Here is a 22,500-nt window from a genome sequence, read left to right on the forward strand (position 1 = left end):
TACATTTGTCCCAAAAGGCTCCCTGCTTTGACAAAGTTCTGGGTCTGACTTTTACTCCTGACCTGAAATAGAAGACTTACATCAAATCTGTTTCCAATTTCGCTGGAAAAATGGTTACCCCTTCAGAATGTGTCTAACTCCTAACGCAATCCTCTACATGTATAAACTCCAGATATGTCCTAAAATGATGTATGTTGCCAGATCTGGGCGGGAGCTGCTTGGAGAACCCTATTCTCCCTTGACAAAGTTCAAAACTAACTTTGAAACCTAGTAGGTGATGCTCTTTTTAATTCCCTGCAACGTCTTTCTCATAGAAAAGACATTGCGAGCTTGTTGCTGCCTTATCATTATTTTCATGGCAAGTGGTCGATTGAGCTTCAACTTATGGTACCTCCTTGCCAAACTTTCACAAAAACCCTCGTCTAGCTACAACCACTATCAACAATTCCCCCCCTCTAACTACACCTAAAATCTAAACGCAAATCCCATGAATAAAGCTTCTTTCCTAGAACTGCCCACCTGTGGAACTCTGTTCTGTTGGCCTGCTTTCCAGCTGACTACAATATGGATGTCTTCAAGTCCATTGTAAAGAAGTTCTTGTTGAGCTGCCCCCCTTAAATAATCCATTTCTACTTCATTTCTACCAATAATTATTAATACGCTGTTGTCTTGGTGACTACCGTACATTCATTAACGTTTATACTTAAGTGGCTTTTAGGCCTTGATAAGTGGTGACTCTTATGAAAAAGAAAAACAATAGAGACTAGACTATTTTTATCTATTCATTTATTTTTGAGGTACGGCACAATCACATTGACGCACCGGTTTTCGCTAGATCACCGAAGTTAAGCAACGTTGAGCCTGGCCAATACCAGATGGGTGACCATTTGGGAAAGCTAGGCGCTTTATGTACCTTCTGGGAAGGTTGGGCGTGGGGCCAGCATCCTCACCCTGTAAAAAGAACTCCTCGCTACAAAAGCATCTGCATAGTTGAAGATGGCTTATTCCCCTGCAGGGGCTAAAGGGCTATGGATGGATTGGACTCATGTTTACCATTGTCATTAGGTTGAAGAACCTGTTGGAAAAATCTATTCATTCAACATAGATGTTATCCTAAAGACAAACCGTTTGTGTTGTTATAGCAATGTGAAATTATTGACCTCCTAAATAAACGGTTGTAGTAGTCAAATAAATGATGAGTCAAATAAACGGGGAGTCAAATAAATGGGGGGGGCGTTTATGATGTATCTGCATATAATAAATCCAATTAAAATCATATAATTCGGATTCGTTGGGTTACTATTCACTTCTTGTGTCTTATTTGAATGACGTTTCGATCGATGTAACCCTCTTCAGGTGTATCTTGTTGAACTCCGGAATCTGTCTGCTGAATTCAGGAATTTGTCTGTCGAAATCGGGAATCTGCATGGAATTTCGAACATAACTCTTTATCTAATCCACAGAATAGCATATTCTTGTTCCAACAATCACGGCTGGGTAGAAGCCCCTTAGTAATTCATAACTGCATTTTGAATGTCGCCCGCACTAAGGATGAAACCTTCAACCTATACAAGTGTGACTTTTACAACTGAATTGTACTAAGTACTCTATCAACTACGCAACAGGTTCTTGTGCGTGCAGAACAGGTGCCTTTGTTGGTTTGGTCACATTGATCTAATATATAAGAGTTCTTAGTTTAAAAGTTGCGGAACAGATTCCCGAATTTGACAGAAAGTTTTTTGAATTTAATAAAACACAGCTGAAGAAGGTCGGAAGTTACATTGGCCGAAACATTGTGAAAATAATATCCAAGATGAGAACAGTAGTCCCAAGAATGTAAGAAATACAAATAATCAATCCTCATCTCAAAAAGTCGTTAATCCAATTAAAATGTTTTTGTTTTTTTTTAAATTATGTTTAGCCTATTAAAAACAATTTAAAAAAATGCAATTCTTATTTCTCACAGGTGACAAGACTGCGAGTCCTTTGTAATATTCTCCATTTTCATTGATGAACCCATTTGCTTCCACCGAAAGGAACCGTTCATATAATAACGTAACTATTCTCCAGAGAACAGATCACATCACACTAATGGATTGTTAATAGGATCTCGACGAACTGTCATTTCAAATCAACTTCATTTTTTTTTCTTCTATTTATTTATAACCATGAAGATTAGCGACCCTAAGGACGAGGTATTATTATATTAGAAATTTTGATGCGTCAGAAGAACAGGCGACTCAAAGTCCGCAGCAAACGGTGTCAGATAGAAAATGTGCATCTATATAAAAATGTTCCACTTACTCAACTGAACTTTAGTTAAAAAAAATAATCAAATTGGCGTAAAAGAAAATATGTAAAAGTTGTGTGTACATTTTTATTTAAAAAAAAATATATATTTTACAAAGATAAGTAATATTTGATTATTTTTTGCATAAAATCTATATAATTATAAAACGGTGTAGATCGTCCGAACGCCCTTGCTTGCATCTTGTCTATCAGAAACATTGTTATCATGGAAACCAGCTTGTATTTAAGAAAACTCACACTCTTTTCCACAGTCCAACCACATTGAGTACAAATAAACTTCAGTCTTTGCTGAACTTGTAATAATAGTTTCAATCACGAAACTATGTTTTGTTATGTTTTTGTTTCGGTTTCGATTCTAGTTGCTGGCACTCAAATCATATTTTTTTTTACTTTTAGAATCATGACTATATATTGGGTGCAATATAATAGGAAATAATTGACTCTATAGTAATAATGATAATCTATAGTATTATAATAAATACGAAATTTCGGTAAATTAAAATATCATATTTAAGCGTATTTTACGACCAGGTAACGCCGTGCGCTCCTGCTAGTTATTGTTTTACTGTTTTGAATTTGTTTTTAATATTACAAAAATATATATAACTTCACGAAATATTTATTGATCTGTCTATTTATTTATTTATTTATTTATCCTTTTAGAAAAATAGAATAAATATGTTCTCTTTTAGAAAAATAAAATAACATTTTTTTAATAAAGTTTTTTTTAAAAACGCTCAAAAAACATAATATACGCGGATTCCATGTAAAATGTTGCTGAACTAATTTTTTAAAACTCTGCGATGCCAAGTGAACTCCTACCAGTTTTGTTTTATTATTATTATTATTATTATTATTATTATTATTATTATTATTATTGTTATTGTTGTTGTTGTTGTTGTTGTCGTCGTCGTCGTCGTCGTCGTCGTCGTCGTCGTCGTCGTCGTCGTCGTCGTCGTCGTCGTCGTCATCATCATCATCATCATCATCATCATCATCATCATTATTATTATTATTTTTTTTTTTTTTTTTTTTTTTTTTTACGCTAACTTGATTACTTATTTTTAACTAAAATATGAAGTTTGATTTAGTACGCAGAACACTTTTATACAAACGCATTTTTTTTTATCTGACATTTGTCTATCATTTGCTGCGGACTTCAAGTCGCCTGTTCTTCTGATTCACTGATATTTTAATGATAAAAGTTGTAAGCAAGTTGAGAAGGAGGGTCAAAAATCTGCATAACTCCAGAAAAGAATTGTACCTTTCGGATACAAGCTCTCCGGATTTATTGATTACTGCTGGAAGGCTAAGGACAAAATCGTCATCGATGTTCTTTCACAGATGGCAAAACAGGGATGTGATTCTGTCTGGCATGTGTGATGATGTATGGAAGTGAAACGTCGCCTGTGAAGGTTGAGGATAGGTGTTGCATGGAGAGTAATCACATGAAATTGATATGATGGATGTGTAATGTAAGTCTTAAAGACAGGCTTAGATCTGATGACCCAAGAGAAGAGACATATAGGTAGATGTATGTAGAACAGGAGTCTTCGTTGGTTTAGTCACATTCAATGAATGGATGAGAGTTCTTGGATTAGAAGATCTAAAACAGTTAATGTAGCAAGGTCAATTGGTAGAGGAAGGTCAAGGAAAACATAAAGAAAATGATGAAGATGAATTTTAGAGAATGAGCAATATATAAAGATCTGACCAGAAATAGGTTAGTTTTGGATCCAATTTCGAAAAGCCGTCCAACATATGCTAGAATATATATTTAAAAAAAAAGTGAGATCTAATATGATGATAGTTTTTTCGTATATATATTATTTTTTAATTGGAATTCATTATTGAGATGAATATTATTTATATTAATTTATTTATTGCGGACTATTATTCTCATCTTTATTAGTTGTTGTTTCGGCCAACTATTCCTCTGGCCTTCGTCAGGTGGTAACCGTGACGGATAGGAACTTAGAATCTTCTAACTGCATTCTCAGCAATCACTGCCATCCGTAATTGTTATCGTCTCACCACGTTTTTGGTCAAGTAAGCCAGCTTTGGGTAGAATTGAAACCGCTATCTTCAGACAAGCATCATCTGGAACCGTAGACATTCAACGTCTCTATCAACTGCGCCACGGGCCCCGAAAGGCGATCAATGTTGGATGTTTTGATGTTATATATCCACGTTTATTTATTATCTGATCTTCAATGGTCGGTTCCGTACCGAATGGTATATAATACTTTTTAATTGGAATTCATTATTGGGATGAGTATTATTTATATTAATTCATTTATTGCGGACTATTCGAAGTTCTTATATATATATATATATATTGCTCATTCTCTAAAATTCATCTTCATCATTTTCTTTATGTTTTCCTTGACCTTCCTCTACCAATTGACCTTGCTACATTAACTGTTTTAGATCTTCTAATCCAAGAACTCTCATCCATTCATTGAATGTGACTAATATATATATATATATATATATATATATATATATATATATATATATATATATATATAGTGGTACCTCGATATTCGACCAAAATTCGTTCCAGATGTTTGTTCGAACACCGAAATGTTCAACAACCGAAACGATATTTTCCCTTTAAATTAACTGAAATAGAATTAATTAGTTTCGGAGTTTAAAAGTCCCTTTTTTATTTGTAAACTTTGATGATTTCATACATTTAATTGTAAAAGAATGTCCATTTCTCCTTTGTTGTTCAAATAATCGTTTTAGCTTCCTGTAAAGACTTTAGAAGCAAAGTTTTTTTTTCTCTCACGCAATTAATTACTGTCGTCTTTAGATACGCCCGCTTCGTTCATCGTATTGAAGTCTACTGACCAGTTTTTTTGTTTTTTTTAACACCTCAAGGTCCTTTGTCGTCACACGCAAAAAAAAGGGTTGACCAATCGAATTGTGTGGTTCTGGTGTCACGCTGATGTGCTAAAAATAACTTAGACACCGTCTAGACTGTCGAAGTGGTTGCAATGACGTTGTTCTTAATATAACTCTCGTCGCAAATTCAAACTTGCTTGCGACGACGTCGTCGAAGTGGGGTTGGTTCGTCACACTACACTTGAAAAGTATCACGATGAGTATGAAATCCAACGTTTCAGTGAGGAACACTGCTGCTTGTGTACATTCGAAGCAAAGCCGGCAGTTCAAACTCCGAAATTTCGTTCGACTACCGAGGCAAGAAAAGTTCCAACTTTTGCTTCGAACACCGAGTTGTTCGATTACCGAAACGTTCGATAACCGAGATAGATAGATAGATAGATAGATAGATAGATAGATAGATAGATAGATAGATGGGTAGATAGATGGGTAGATAGATAGATAGATAGATAGATAGATAGATGGGTAGATAGATAGATAGATAGATAGATAGATAGTTGGGTAGATAGATAGATAGATAGATAGATAGATAGATAGATAGATAGATAGATGGGTAGATAGATAGATAGATAGATAGATAGATAGATAGATAGATAGATGGGTATGAGATTGGATTTATTTAATTTTGTGATTGCCTGGGGGTTTTGTACTGTCATCCAAATTTGCTATATATTCTTGAATAAATAAATAAATAAAAGTAAATAAAAATATAAATCATTTTTCATGCCAAATTTGATATTAAGAGATTTTCCTTTCCAATAATGAAAAGCAATAGGAATCAAATATTTCGGTTTACTCCGGCCTTCTTCAATGAATTATAGGCAGTTGTTTTTTTTTTCTTCTTCATTGTTGACCTATAACGACAAATGCAAGTGATAGCCGATTTTTCCTGGTGTCAAATACAAAAAAAGGCATTAATTACCGTCTTTATTTGAAACCAACATTCGCCAACATTTGTCGTTATAGTTTGACAATGAAGAAAAATTGCCTATAATTCATTGAAGAAGGTCGGAGTCGACCGAAACATGTGATTTATACTGTTTTCATCTATTGAAAAGGAAAATAAATAATTCTCTTAGCTAAGAATTTGATTTTAAAAATGATTTTCTGTATTCTCAATTCTACAGTTCATTTCAATGTAGAAATATAAAATAAATATTTTTATTCCCGGAAAACACCGGATAGTCATGCTAGATCATTATATGTCTTACTATTCCTGTTAGTGAACAAAAATCAGCTGCATTCTGATTTTAAAACCAAAAAAAATGTTCATTTTTATCTTTACAAAAAAAAAAAAAAAAAAAAAGATGAGGCTGAAGACAGTCTTAGCCTCATCGTTTTTTTGTTTTTTTTTCTATTGTCATCATTTTTCCCCCTTTCTGCTGAGTTTTGCAAAATCTTTAAAACGTCAGAGTGAGATTTTCTCGGAGGGGTTAAAAATAAAATTTATTAAAAAAAAGGAAGAAAGAAAGTAACATTTGAGAAATGACTGCTAACATTTAAGAAATTAAAAGTTTTATTTTGTCTCCTGGCTGTTTTTTTTTTTTTAAATAAAAATACAAACGCAACAACAGTTAATAGGAATCGAGTCAAGGAGAGAAGGGTGGGTGACACAGAAGTTTTACAAGTTCAATTTAAAATTACAATTGATATAAAAGGTCCCAGGCAAATAAGAATGTGTGTGTGTGTGTGTGTGTGTGTGTGTGTGTGTGTGTGTGTGTGTGTGTGTAAGCAAGTCAGTCTGATCCTCGAAGTTTGTTTTTCATATATTTTTTTTTGTTTTATTTTACCTCAGTCGAAGTTCTCAGAAATCAAGTGGCCCACTACCTAGGGCTAACACTTGAACTCTATATGAGATACATAGATATTCGAATGTTCCATTAAAGTTCTTTATTTCTCAAACACTGAGTTAATAAAGAATTTGAGAACATAATTTTCCTCTCCCCAATTAACCATTTTCATATGTTGTGGTATATCTTTGATTTTGGTCTCTTGGTCTTACTGGATTCCAGGACAGGAATTTATCTAGTCTAGTGGAGTATCCAGCTTCGTGCTGTTACTTGAGCTAACATCATTTAGAGAAGGTGCACGATTCCTTGTAAAAGCCCGTGTAGGTTAGTCATAATGAGGAGCTCTTATTTGGGCAGCGAATATTATGTGAGTTTGAATATTTGGTCAGGGTTTATTTGTAGGGATAAGCACTCTCATGCCAGGTTGTTCTGACAAACGCCTGTACAGAGAGACCTTAGACACTCGAGGATAGTGTCTAGTAGGTATTCAAGTTCTACTTATATCTTACAATATGTATATTTTAGATCTCAGTAGTCATTTCGTTTTCTTTACCCTTGTTCCATGTTATTAAGAACAAAAAAAAAGGCTGTAGTTTTCTATAATTTCTTTTCCAGAAGAAATCCTATTTCGTTATAAGCTGCAAATTCGAATTAAAATGGCAGCCATATTTGTTTTCTGCATCAAATGAAACTACTAATAATAAACGAATAAACGCTAATTGTAATAATTTTTTAATTGGAATTATATTTACTAAATATTCGTTACATAATGTAATATCATTATTAATGCTTAAACAGATGTGCAAAAATGGATACACTTGAAGCGTTGTCATTTAACTGTAAGATCGCATAATACAAAATTACGTCATGTCACAGAATAAGGTGTTTGCTAACTTATAAGTTTTGATTTATTTAATTTTATTGATTTATTTAACTTTTTGCAAACAATTTCTATTGCAAAGCAATATTGCTTTAATTTCATTGTAAATATACTTTGTCCTGCTTAGAATAGCCCAGGTAAATAAAATTTTGTGTGTGTGTGTGTGTGTGTGTGTGTGTGTGTGTGTGTGTGTGTGTGTGTGTGTGTGTGTGTGTGTGTGTGTGTATGTATGTGTGTGAATGTGTGTGAGTGAATCTATGTGTGTGAAAAAAGAAAGAAAGTCCATATTTACTTGTTTCCTTGTTGGAGACAAAGTGTTTTTATTTATTTATTTTTTTTTTTTTTTTTCGATGTGGAGAAAATCTAGCTCACTCAAACAGGAACACTGCGAATTGAGATGAAAACGAAATTGTCATAGTCTAGAAAGATTTCTCCTTCACTAACCTGGGACAAGATAGCCCACTTTGCTCCAAACGAAATCACAAAAGGAAACGATATGGAAAGTCAATGTAAACATGAATTTCAAAGAGAAAAAGGCATAGAGAGGGGGAGGAGGAGGAGAAAGAGTGGAAAAGAGAGGAAGAAAAAGAGAGAGAGAGGAGGGAGGATGATAAAAATAGGATTCACAAGGAGTATGAGAGAGAAAGAGAAAGGAAGGGGGTTAGCATAGTGTTTGTTCTGTTATTATGCTACTACCTTCCCTGGCATTACTTCTTCCTGTGAATGGGAGGGAGGGTAGCGTAGTATCTGTTCTGTTACCATCGTTTCATTCCCCTATGAATTACTATCTCCTTTTATTATACCGACTGGAAGGTAAGTTTTATTTGCTAGCTTTATTAATATAGATAGAAGACGACCCATTTGTCATAATGGTTAGGCTGTTAGGGTTCAATCCTCGATCGAATCATACCAAAGGCTAAAAAATGGAACTTAATGCACCCTTGCTAGATATTCAGCATAATTATGCGAGGACTAAGAGTAAGCGGAGTAACCCTGAGAAAGGAGTGGCGCCCTCTCGTACATTTCAATCTAGTAGACAATGAAAAGGAAGCATTCAAGTTGTCCTTGAGTATGGTTGACCATTTACATACCAAACGATTGTATCGCCATAATCGTGTAGAAAGGACAAACAAATACAAATGAAAACAAGTTGTGTTTTTTTATCTTTATTCATATAGGCTGGCTCACGTGACCCCAGTCAGAATAGTGATTGGTTGACCTATTGGCCAATCCATGCTATCCTTAAAACGACAAGGGAGACAAAAACCACCGAACAATCAATGAGTGTGATGATATGTGACCAATGATTGACAGCATTGGCTTTACTATATAAGCTTATGTTCAAATACTAATGAAAATAAAGTAAAAACTTAAAAGCAATAACGTATACCAAAACAGTTTTTTTTAATGAACGTCGCCCCCAGACAAGGCATGAAGCCACTTGATGTAAGGAGCTTAAAATAGGGTTAAAAACTAATAAAAATAAGTATTAGATGGATAAATTCTGATTCAGAAAACAGCAATTCTTATCCCTCTGTCAGATACATCGCTCATGGAACGTGAGGACTAAAGGACAAAATAATGGGAAGCGAGAGTTACAAGGCTGCCGAAGCGAACACATTGGGGACATAAATTTGACAACAAGTCTATATTTTCTGAAATTCATTTTAAACAGGCCCTATCGGTGGGGCATTAGAATACGCCGACTGCCTCCCTGCAGAGGGTAAAAGTCCCTCAATGGGGGTCCTAGATATGACCTTAAACTATATCCAGTGGTGAGGCCCCAGCTTGTGGGCTTTGGGGAGTGTGGAGCCACTCTTTAATTACCATTGCTCCCAGGTCCACTCTGACCCGGAGTGGTAGTGCCTGTTAGGGTTCCAACTATGGGTTAAATAGAAACCGACTTGAAAACAACAAATATATTCTATTAAAACTTTTTTTTTCTTCAAAATCTTTAGATTCGGCATTAAATAACCCGAAAAGGGTTGATATGCCGTAAAACAAAAACAACCAACCAACCAACATTTTAAACAAATGCTAACATGTTGAAACCTTTTTTTTTTATTTGTTCTTATTCTTACTTATTGTCTTTATTTTCATTTTTATTTATTTATTTTCTTTTGTTTTATCTTGCTTACTGTCTTTTCTTGTCTGTAATTAAATTTCGTCCCCCCCCCTTCCAACTTCCATATTCCAACTGACATACAGTTGACTGAAAAGGCTCTGGACAAATGCAGTACCCTAAATGACACTAAGTAAACCGAAGGTCCACTTCTTTACTCCCCTTATTTATTGTTTGTGAAACCGACCGGGTTCACTATAAAATTGTGTCTATTGAGGTCCTGTATAAAAGAGTCTACAAATGATATGCGTATGGGTAGGTGTGAGTGGGAGAGGTCATTCGTCATTTGTTCAAAAAAAAAAAAAAAAAAGATGAGGCTGAAGACAGTCTTTAGCCTCATTGTTTTTCTGTTCTATTGTCATCATTTTTTTTTCTTTCTGAGTAGAACGTGCAAATGTGTATACAAAGAAGAAGTCACACGATATTTGGGGTTTGTATTACTATACACATAGATTCGAAAAAGTTGTCAAAAAAACAAATATATAACACATAAATGTTATCAAAGACAAGTTACTTTTCTACCTAACTGGATAATCATTAAGTGTTTTAATTTAATATAACATGTTTATTCAGCCCGAAAAACATACAGCATTTACCGATGTATTGGAAAATTTAAAATGGCGTCGGACTCTCTGTTGAACACGGTAAGTTTGGGAAAATGAGTTAAAAATAAAAAGGTATACAAAATACTGTTAAAAACCCACCGAATATATATCAGCCTATGTCACGGTAATATATATTGAGCGAGTTTCTAACAGTATTTTTATTTGTTATTTTTAACTCATTTTCCCAAACTTACAGTGTTCAGCAGAGAGTCCGGCGCCATTTTAAATTTTCCAATACATCAGTAAACACTGTATGTTTTTTCGAGCCGTATAAACATGTTACAGACCTGATATTTGTTTAAATCGGGCACCTGCTGTTCACTAAGGCAAAACCGAGAGGAAAAATAGAGAGCAAGGAGGTCTGGTAAGTTGTGTCTGTCGAGGCCCGTTCCAAAGATAAAGAGATGGTGAATTTTCTGTACCGTGCTTTTTATACCTCAGATCGTAGCGACATCTACCGTGACGAAAAGGGGAGATAATTCAGATATGTTATAAATTCCATGTGTTGGTACATAAAGTCTGATTGCCAAGTGTGTATAAACGCGAGCATATGCGCACTCTGTAGTAAGAGGAAATGTTCATTGTTATCCGTGAGGTGGGCATCACAGCGCAAACCATCACCGTGATCTAAATCGATAGGTGTAAAAAGGACAAATACAACGCCGGGGAAATAATATTTACTTTTTTTGGTTCGTTTTTAAAAGCAAGAAAGTGGTTCTTGTTTGCTTAAGTGTTGCCTGAACAAATACGACATTTGGCGCACAAAGAGTCCCCCCCCCACACACACACACAAAAAAGAAGATTTTTGACTAGTCTTTTGTGAAGATTTTTGACACAGCGTTAAACAGACACTGGAAGAAAATATATTTACATTTGCTTTGTTTTTTTTTTTACATAGGCATCACCACTTATCAAGGCCAATAAGCCACTCAAGGATAAGGGTTAAAGCGTGTACAGTGGACAATTGGACAATATAGTAATCGTTAGTAATGGAAATTCGGTAAATTTGTTAACGTAAGTGGAACGACTCATCAAAACTTGTTTACGTTAGTCTTGAAGACAACCATATTGTAATCAGCTGGAAAGCAGGAAAACGGAAGACAATTCCACAGGCGTGCAGTTCTAAGAAAGAAGCTTTGTTCATGGAATCTGCGTTTAGGTTTAGGCACAGATAAAGAGTTGGGGGGAATTATTGATAGTGTTTTCTGCTAGACGAGTGTTTCTTTTAAAATACAACAAAATATATAACTGTATAGATTGTTTCAACTAGTTTCTGTCCGTGTGTAGAGCAAGGATTATTTACTAGTGATGAGACGATTCCAAAATTCTTCCTGATTCCGGTACAATTACCGATTCTGCACTAAATTCCCGATTCCAATGCAATTACCGAATCCGATTCTTTATAAATCTCTAACTATTTAACTATAGAGTTCTTATTTTTCCCCGATTACTGTTAAACCACATGTTAAATGCGCACACATTAAAAAAATAAATAAATAAAAACACACTTGTGTGTGTGTGGGGGGGGGAGTGATCTATACATTTTAGTTTCACCGGTAGTTTAAAATCAATAAATATTTATTATTTTATTAATACTACCGGCAATGAAAGATTCTGTTTTAAACAAAATTAAATAAATAACAAAAAAAAGAAGATAATTAAAGGAATCGTTTTTGGCATCAGAAAGTTAATTAAAGGAATCGTTTTTGGCATCAGAAAGTGGACACAAATTTTTCCGATTCCGATACCGATACTCCAAAAAGTTCCGATTTTTCTGATTTGTGATTTTGATTCTGATTAATCGTCCCAATACTATTATATGCATAAAAAATAACCAACTACACACTAACTACAAAACAGACGAAAAAATAATAACAGACCTAATTAAAAGACACACCAGACCCACCGACCAGAACAAAAAGATAAAACTAATAATATTATACCAACTTTCAAACCTCCAATTTAATAATTAAAAACAATAATAATACTAACACCACACTAAGTCAAGCCAATGTAGTGTATGAATTTATTTGCCCCTTTGAAGAATGTCTCCGAACCCACTCTAAAAATTCATACAACGCATACATAGGCCACACCATAACAACACTCTCCCGATGACTAACTTATCATTTAGCTAACAATGCGCCATAAAACAACATCTAACATTCCATGATAAAAACCTACAGTCGTCTGACATTAGAAATATCTTAACTAACAATACTAAAATTTGATACCTTAACAATTGCACGCGACAACTAAAATTACTAGAAGCCATACTTATCGAAAACCTACAGCCCCTTATTAACCGGATCTCATTTAATACAGGTACAAATATATTAACTGTATTCAATAACTAACAAGAAACTAAATAAACAAAATATAAAATAAGAAAATCGAAATTAAAAATAAATAATTCGCCCCTAACCATCCTGCACCCACCTTTATAACTAATAAAAATAAATAAATAAATATAAAAATAAAAAACTATAAATACACTAAGAAAAAAAAAAGAAAGCGCCAACAACAATTGCTCCTGGCGATGATAGGTTGAACCGATAGAAAGCGCTTGAGAAGAATATGGTCGAACAACAACTTTTGGGCGCCATAATATATAATATGCTATCTGAAATAAAAAAAAAAAAGACCACTCGGCGAATTGAAAAGATATCCAAAAAATCGGAAAAAAGAATAACTCTGTCGTGTTCAATCACATGTGCTTGAATAATGACTTGCTGCCAAAATATACAAATATTATATACAAATATGTGTGTGCGTTTGGATGACTTTTTTCATGTATTTGTTATATGCTCTGTAATTGCATTGAGCTTCATAAATAAAGGATTGGTTTAGATAAAAGGTGAAATATAATGGAAAAAATATTTTCACAGAAATATATATATATATATATATATATATATATATATACAAACACATACCCCCTCACACACACACACACACACACACACACACACACATATATATGTATATACAAACACATACCCCCTCACACACACACATATATATATATGTATATACAAACACATACCCCCTCACACACACACACACACACATATATATATATATGTATATACAAACACATACCCTCTCACACACACACACACACATATATATATATATATATGTATATACAAACACATACCCCCTCACACACACATATATATATATATATAATAATTATACCAAAGTAGGTATAACCCTACAAACACTAGTGTTTCATGCTTACACAATCATCAGTGTAGAGGCGACAATTCTTGACGGTCAAGAGATTCGAATCTAGCCATGAAGCCACCTTTTGCTTTATTTGCTAAACCTCTTCCTCAGGGCAAACAAACAATTACCACGGGGATGAAGAGAATTAACAACTACTAAATGCTGAATTTGGGCAGAAAAAATTAATGTAGAGTGTTTGAACAAGCAGAAGTTGTGAACATTACATAAACGCCATTTGATTGCCTTTTAGTTATTATTCCGCAGACGATGCCCATCCTTAAGTATTCCTAAAGGGACTTGATAATTATAATTAAATAATAATTATTCTTTATGCGTACAGACATTAGTGCTTCATGTTTACGCAATCATCAGTGTAGGGGTAATAATTCCTGCTGGTCATGAGATTCGAACCCAACGCTATCTATCTATCTTTCTATCTATCCATCTATCTATCTATCTATCTATCTATCTATCTATCTATCTGTGTGTGTGTGTGTGTATGTCAACAAAGTGAGAAAATGAAGGTATAAAAACTATATAGCAATATACAAAAGTGGAAGAGTCTATCAAGAAGTCGTAATACTAATTAAAAACATAATTAGTGGTATTGTCCGTTCGGAAATTGTAATATTGATTTTAAAATTTTTCACTTTTAAAAATTTCTGTTCCCGGTTAAGACCAAGTTCTGTCTGTGTTTGTTTACATTTACGTCAGCTGATATTCGTGCTTGACGATAAATGTCCTGGAAAAGTCACTCCTGGTTAATGTTTTCAAGTTTTAAAGTGTTCTGTAATTCTGAAAAAAAAAAAAAACCTAACCAAGTTTGTTTGCGCATTTTAAAGCTGGTAAAGATTAATCAGAAATTACTTTTCCAGGGCATTCATCGTCAAGCACAAATATCAGCTGGCGTAAAAGTAAACAAACACGGACGGGACTTGATTTTAATCCTGTTGCCTTCTTTCTTGTCTTTTGTAGAACAACTTAGTAAGAAAGCTGAAACATTTCTGGTATACATCTTGGCCTGCCCATGGTTTCCCAGAACCAATATCTTTGGTTAAATTTATTCTAGATGTCAGGCTTCAAAACGAGGAAAAACTAGCACCTCTTATAGTGCACTGCAGGTAAGTTGAATCATTTTCTTTTTTTTATAACTGGCAGGGTTACTAGCGTTTTCCGGGAGAATGGTAAGTAATTTATTTTTATCAATAACGGTTGTCTACCATTCTTGTTTCTCTCTGTCTCTGTCTCTCTCTCCCACTCTCCAAGAGACAAATGCATTCTAAGATGAAATACTATTGCCACATTGAGACGGATGGTAGCATCCTTTTCTGCCTTGACAGGGTTTTAAATCAACTTCGAAATCTAGTAAACGATGTCCTACTCCTCCTTGCAACCTCTTTCTCACAGAAGAGACGTTGCTCTATTGTTATTTTCATGGTCGGTGCTCGACTGAGCTTCAATCTATGCCCCTCCAGCAAAACATTCACAATAAAACACTCGTATAATTACAAACACTGTTAACAATTTCCCTTACTCTCTATCTGTGCCTAAAATTTAACCCAAATTCCATGAAGAAAGTTTATTTCTTAAAATTGCTCACCTCTGGAACTCTATACTGCGGGGATACTCTCTAACTGATTACAATATGGTCGTTTTTCAAGTTCAATGTAAACAAGTTCTTGTTGAGCCGTACTCTTAAGTAATTAAATTTCACCTAATTCCCACCACTACTGATCATTACGGTGTTGTCTGACCAACCTCCTGATACTTATTAATCCCTATCCTCGAGTGGTCTTCAAACCTTGATAAGTGGTGACTCCTTTGTTAAAAAAGGTAAAAGAATAAATTAATGTCCCAATCCAAATAGTAAAGACATGTGTTGCTGTTACCAGAATTGATGAAAGTCGTGTAGAAATGGCAAAATGACAGAAGCACATCCAATGGCTTTGAGAAGCAAGCCAGATAAGAGAGAGAGAGAGAGAGAGAGAGAGAGAGAGAGAGAGAGAGAGAGAGAGTGTGTGTGTGTGTGTGTGTGTGTGTGTGTGTGTGTGTGTGTGTGTGTGTGTGTGTGTTCTAAATTCTCAAAGTGAATGGAATTAGATATTTGATAGAAGAGCGCAATCTCTTATTGGCCAGTATAATGAAAGGGAGATAAGCTGAATATAATCTATGTGAGATAATTCTGATAGTTTTAAAGCCAACCCTGAGATCGATGTTTCGCCTCATGTTCACCAGTTAAAATTAAGACTGTACGAAATTTTGATAATATTAAATTAAAAGAAACGTTAATCAAAATCTCAGAATAATTAGCGAATTATAACACCAAATATATTAAATGTCCATCTTGTAAATCTCTCTCTCTCTCTCTCTTTCTCTTTTCCTCTCTCTCTCTCTTTCTCTCTCTCTTTCTCTTTCCCTCTCTCTCTCTCTTTCTCTCTCTCTCTGTCTTTCTTGTCTTTTCCTCTCTCTGTTTATTAACAGTTAACAATTTTCCCTCTGTGGACGCTTCCGTTAACCCTTTCTCTCTCTTTTTATAGAGACAAAAACAGACTGAGAAAAGTGCAATAATATTATTTGATGTAATGAATATGAATAGATCAGCACACGAATATGATTGGCTGGTGTAAGCCATAAATACAGACGGGTATAGCAGCCTGTGAAACACGTTGAGCAATACACGAAAAGCTCAAAGCTTAAGCATATTTCCAGCTACAAATACGAACAACCGTCCATTAAGGTGACTTAACTAGATTGTATTACTCGATTACTGTAGCCAAGGCCACTCAGCTATTTCAAACAAATATATCCATTTCTGGGATATATCATTATTTGACCTGTAGCTGGAGAGGGAGATAGCAAGCAGAAAAAGACTAATTTGAGATTTTGTGCAACACCCTTCAAGTGTTAACAGATACAATAGAGTAATCATCAAAACTTGAATTCCTGATTCATTAATCATCCAGCTGGTAGATTAAATTATCATCATCTATTTTTAAACTTATCTTCGTCATCGTTATTACAACAAAGAAAGGTAAATGTGTTTTTGTCTATCATCTGTAGATGAACTTTGTGCAACACCTTTCAAGTGTTAACTGTCTGTCCCCCCCCCCACCATTATAAGTAATGTATCCCAACCTCTTCTGATGTAAAAAGAACTGTCCATGTCACCTCTCCCTCAGCTTGTATAAAAATATGAACTCCCCAGGAATCGTCACAGTCGTCGTCGAGATGTAAATAGTATATAAATGTTATTATCATCTTCTGTAATATGTGTCCCCGATATGACCCTCCCCCACCCGGCTATTTAACAGATACATGGAAGGTTCGAACCTTAAGCATATTTCAGCTACAACTACGAACAACCGTCCATTAAGGTGACTCAACTAGATTGTATTACTCGATTATGTAGCCAAGGCCGCTCAGCTATTTCAAACAAATAAATTCCATTTCCGGGATATATCATTATTTAACTTGTAGCGGGAGAGGGAGATAGCGAGCCGAAAAAGACTGATTTAGGAATTTTACATTATTCGTTTAAATTTAACTGACTTTGCAAACTCACTTTTTTCCTGGATTGTATTACTCGATTTCAGTAGTCAAAACCACTCAATTACTTTTTTTTTTTTACAAATGAATCAGCACTTATCAAAGATAAGGGTTATATCCATGTCCCAAAATACCACCGTAATAGATAGCAACTATTAGAAATAAATATATTAATTTCCGAAATATACCACTTTTTTTTTCTTTTTTTTACATGGTAGTCACCACTTATGAAGGCCCAGAAGCCACTCGTGGATAAGGGTTATTGCGTGTACAGTAATCAATGGGATAGTACCGTAGTAATCGTTAGTATTGGAGATTTGATAAAGTCTCTTACTTAAGGGGGCGGCACATCAGGAATTTGTTTATGTTGGACTTGAAAACATCCAAGTTGTAGTCAGGTGGGGAAACAGGCAGACGGAAGAGAGTTCCACTGGCGGGCACTTCTGAGAAAGAAGCTTTGTTCATGTAATCTACGTTTTGGTTTTGGCACAAATAAAGAGTGGGGAAAATTTTTGACAGTGGTTTCAGCTAGACGGGTGTTTTTCATGAAAGATTGGTAAGAGGGGACCAGAGATTGGAGCTCAGGAGAGCACTTGCCATGGAAGTAACGATAAAACAAAGACAGGCTCACAACACTTAGATAGATAGATAGAGAGAGAGAGAGAGAGAGAGAGAGAGAGAGAGATCACAAAAGAAACGAAGTTAGTGAGGAGGAGAACATGATTTTTATCTTTGGACGAATTCAACATTGCTGCCATCTGTAAAATGGGCGAAAATCAATCTGGGACGAGGTAGTGCCTGCCAATTATCTTTCACTGACATTGCAAACTCACTTTCTCCTGATTTAAAAATGTAACCCTTGCTTAATGGGTAACCCAGCGGGTCACTCTTTTCTAGTCTAGTAATATGCTTTAAAAAAAAAAGAGAGAATTATCGGAATGTACAGTGTGTAGAGCTCCAATTAAGAAAAACTAAATCCTCACAATGAGATTTCTTTTTCCTTATCTATCATTATACCAAAACTGAGTTAATCAACGTTTATTCTGTAAGGCTGTTTCTGTACATTTGGATCACATAAAATACACGTCAAAATATTCCTCAGTTTTTGGATGAAGTTACGTTTTCAAAACAAAACTTCTCTGTTTTGATTGTTATAATTAACGTAAGTTGCAATTAACTCACCAAGTGTTTTAATACGTTTTTGTCTATCAATTTCATCTCTTTTCACTGGATGCTATTTGACTCCACCCCTCGCTATTATTTCATAAGGTCTTTCTCTCTCTCCTTCCCCCTCTCTCTCACTGTGTGTTTATTAACAGTCAAAGGTAATCATTCTCCCTGTATTGGTGCTTCCTTTAACATCTCCCCTATTTTTCTATATGGACAACAAGAACCAGCGCTAAAAAAAAAAACATAGTAATTATATTTAACTCGTATTAGTCCTTAGCTAGAGAGAGAGAGAGAGAGAGAGAGAGAGAGAGAGAGAGAGAGAGAGGGGGGGGAGAGCACAGGTGTATCTTATCAAACTCGGGAATCTTTTCTGCTGAACTCAGGAATCTGCACAGAATTTTGCAAATCCACAAGGGTAGCATGACCGGGAGCTTCCCTCATTTTGTCCTTTTGTCCTTACATTCCATGAGCGATGTTTCTGACAAGGAGGGAAGAATTGCTGTTTTCTGGGCCAGAATCTAATATTTATTATTGGTTAGATTTTGACCTTTTCTTTTTAGCTCCTTACATCAAGTGGTTTCATGCCTTGTTTGGAACGATTTTCATAAATAAAAAGAAATGTGCAATTGCATTCTTAGTATCACCCACACTGACGCTTAAACCTTCAACTTTGAGAAGAGTTTCACTTAGAACTGAACTTTATTAAGTACTTTATCTGTTACGCTATGTGTCCTTGAGAACAGTAGTCCGAATAATCCAAATAATCTTAATTATCAATCCTCATCTCCCTGTCTGAGAGTACATCTTTCAAACGGCTTGGCCTAATGTTCACAGGAAACATGAGTTGGAACAATTATATTGAAAACATTGCCAGGGCCGCTGCGAAGAAGGTAGGCTCTGTCTACCGTGCTAGAAAACTACTGACACCTGAAAGTATCCTGTACCTCTATAAGGCCACCATTCGCCCATGTATGGAGTATTGCTGTCACATTTGGGCAGGTGCATCTGCTGCTAGTCTCTCGCTCCTTGACAAGGTTCAAAAGAGAGTCGCAAATCTGATAGGCCCTGAACTGGCATCTAAGCTTCAGCCTCTGTCCCATCGAGAAACGTTACATCTCTCTGCCTGTTCTACAAGTATTTTAATGGTGAATGCTCTGACGAACTGCAGACACTTGTGCCCCCACGACGTAGACACCCTCGACAAACCCGACAGGCAGCTAAATCCCACCCCCACACAGTAGAGATCCCTAGATGTAGAAGAGCTTTCTACTCCAGTAGTTTCTTCCCCAGAACCGCTAGACTCTAGAATTCCATTCCAGGTCCCTGCTTCCCCAACTGTACTGACATGCAGAAGTTCAAGTGCAACGTGAACCGACATCTTGCTGCCCAAATCCCAACATAGTGCCCCAGTAGCTGCTGCCCCTGATAGTAGCCCCCTACACCACAGTGGCAATGCGCCTTGTTTGGGGTGAAAATGTAATTAAAAAAAAAAAAATTCAGGAACATTATTAGTCGCTGTTTTCATTCATTACTTTTGAGATTCGAAAAGCTAAAACACTAACGCAATCTGGCCAAGAAAAAATGCCTGAGTAGCCATGGCGGTATTCTCTGGTAAATGTGCCTCAGGTGATTAGTAATAAACTTCTCTCAGAGAGGGAATAAAGCCTGGGAGGGTTGGCCTCCTAGAACTATGTAGAACTCATACTTCTCAGACCGACAGAAAACAAGAATACACCAGCCTGACCCAGACTCTGATAGATTGATTTTCGAGAACGATTCCTTAATTGGTATTAAAAAAAAAAAAAAGCTGAGGACAAGATTGACAACGAAATTATAAATAAAAAAACAAAAAGAAACCGAAAAATATGCATGAAATTATCAGTTGAAAATTGCATCGAAATATTGTGTGCACCGCATAATCTCTGATCAAAGCAGCAAATTTATGCAGCAACCAATTTGGCTCTGATCAGCTATCGATATTGAATCGATGATCAATGAAGACATGCATTTTTACCACCGTTTAATTTATTGGGATTGTCTCTTTGAAAAAAAACAAAAAAAAGCGTATCACCAAACATGTCAGGCTGTTTCATATATTTTACAAATATTAATCACTCAAGGGAAAAAACTCGATTTACCATAAAGAATGATTTAATAACTTTATCCCTGGGAACCCTGCCAGTACGTTTCTAGTCTCTTGGTGAATGCACCCTCCATCCCCTCTCTCTCTCTCTCTCTCTCTCTCTCTCTCTCTCTCTCTCTCTCTCTCTCTCTCGCTCTCTCTCTCTCTCTCTCAATAGAAAGTCTCCAAGACTCATTTAATTTTTTCACTTCCCCGGCCTCTCCCAAATTGCATCTATCTTGGAAAAACATCACCCACTCTCAAAACTCCCACACCTATTTTTTCTTTTCCTTCTCCATTTAGATCCCACTCCTATTTAGAGATTGACTTGCTTGTTTTCGGCTCTAATCAAACCGGAAAACAATAGGTGATCTATTATTCAAAAGAGTCGAGAGGGTCTTACTAACCAATTTTTTTTATTTTTTGCCTTTTTCCCTCCTACTCCACGATTCTTGTCAATGAAATGGTATTGTGTAAACATATTTATTTTCAATAAAAAATTTATTGAACGATTTGAGAAATTTTAAGTAGGACAGTTCTTAAAGTAAATATGGTATTATTGTGATTAATGATACTAGTTAGGAGTAGGTTAGACATTTTCTAGTCATGGTGACACAAGGATGACCAACGACACCCATTTTTCTCCACACTTTTGAATGGCCTTGTGCCTAATTTGTTGTAAATATATTTTTAAAATATATTTTTGCAAATAAATATTTCAAAATTTTATCTTAGAAGGACCTCACCCATTCTCCAAACTCCATCCTGGTTTTATTTTTAAAAATTATTTTGTTTTAATTTTTTTTATATTTTACTTAGATTCCACTCCTATTTAGAGATTGATCTGCTTGTTTTCGATTCTGAACAAATTGGGAAACAGTGGGTAGTCTATTATTTAGAAAGGGTTGAAAGGGTCATGCTAACCGATTTTTTGTTCTTTCCTCGTTTTATTCTAATAAAATCTTTATATATAAGTATATTTATGAACAATAACCCTAACTCTAACCCTAACTCAAACTCTAGCCTTAACTCTAACCTAACCCTAACTCTAACCGTAACCATAAGTCTAACTATAACCCTAACTCTAACTCTAACTCTAACCCTAACTCTAACCTTAACCGTAACTCTAACTCTTATCCTAACTCTAACTCTAACTCTAGCCCTTACCCTAATTCTAACCCTAACTCTAGCCCTTACCCTAATTCTAACCCTAACCCAAACTCTAACTTTAACCTTAACTCTAATTCAAACCCTAACCCTAGCCTTAACTCTAAATCTAACCCTAACCCTAATTCTAACTCTAGCCCTAACTCAAACCCTAACCCTATCTCTTACCCTAACCCTAACGCTAATTTTAACTCTAACCATAACTCTAGCCCTAACTCTAAATCTAACCCTAACCCTTACCCTAACTTTCACCTTAACTCCAACACTAACCCGAACTCTAACCCTAACCCTAACTCTAACCTTAACTCCATCACTAACCCGAACTCTAACCCTAACCCTAACTCTAACTCTTACCTTAACTCCAACACTAACCATAACTCTAACCATAACTCTAACCCTAACTCTAACCCTATCTCTAACCCTAACCCTAACTCTAACCCTAACCCTATCTCTAACCCTAACCCTAACTCTAACCCTAACCCTATCTCTAACCCTAACCCTAACTCTAACTCTAACCCCAACCCTTACTCTAGCCCTAACCTTAACTCTAACCCTAACCCTAACTCTAACTCTAACTCTAACCCTAACCCTAACCACAACTCTAACCATAACTCTAACCCTAACTCAAACCCTAGCCCTATCTCTAA

General features: G+C 35.5%; 1 protein-coding gene across 1 annotated transcript in view; it reads left to right on the forward strand.

Moving 5' to 3' along the window:
• Nucleotides 1-22,500, forward strand: part of LOC145249556 (uncharacterized) — a 279,663-nt gene that overhangs the window by 207,585 nt on the left and 49,578 nt on the right. Inside the window, exon 10 of the mRNA XM_080111231.1 lies at nt 14,824-14,969. Coding sequence (XP_079967357.1) covers nt 14,824-14,969 — 146 coding nt within the window. The remainder of the gene's footprint in view (nt 1-14,823; nt 14,970-22,500) is intronic.

This window comes from Euprymna scolopes, chromosome 28 (genome assembly GCF_053919585.1).
Source record: "Euprymna scolopes isolate OS-2025 chromosome 28, ASM5391958v1, whole genome shotgun sequence".
NCBI classification, from domain to species: Eukaryota; Metazoa; Mollusca; class Cephalopoda; order Sepiida; family Sepiolidae; genus Euprymna; species Euprymna scolopes.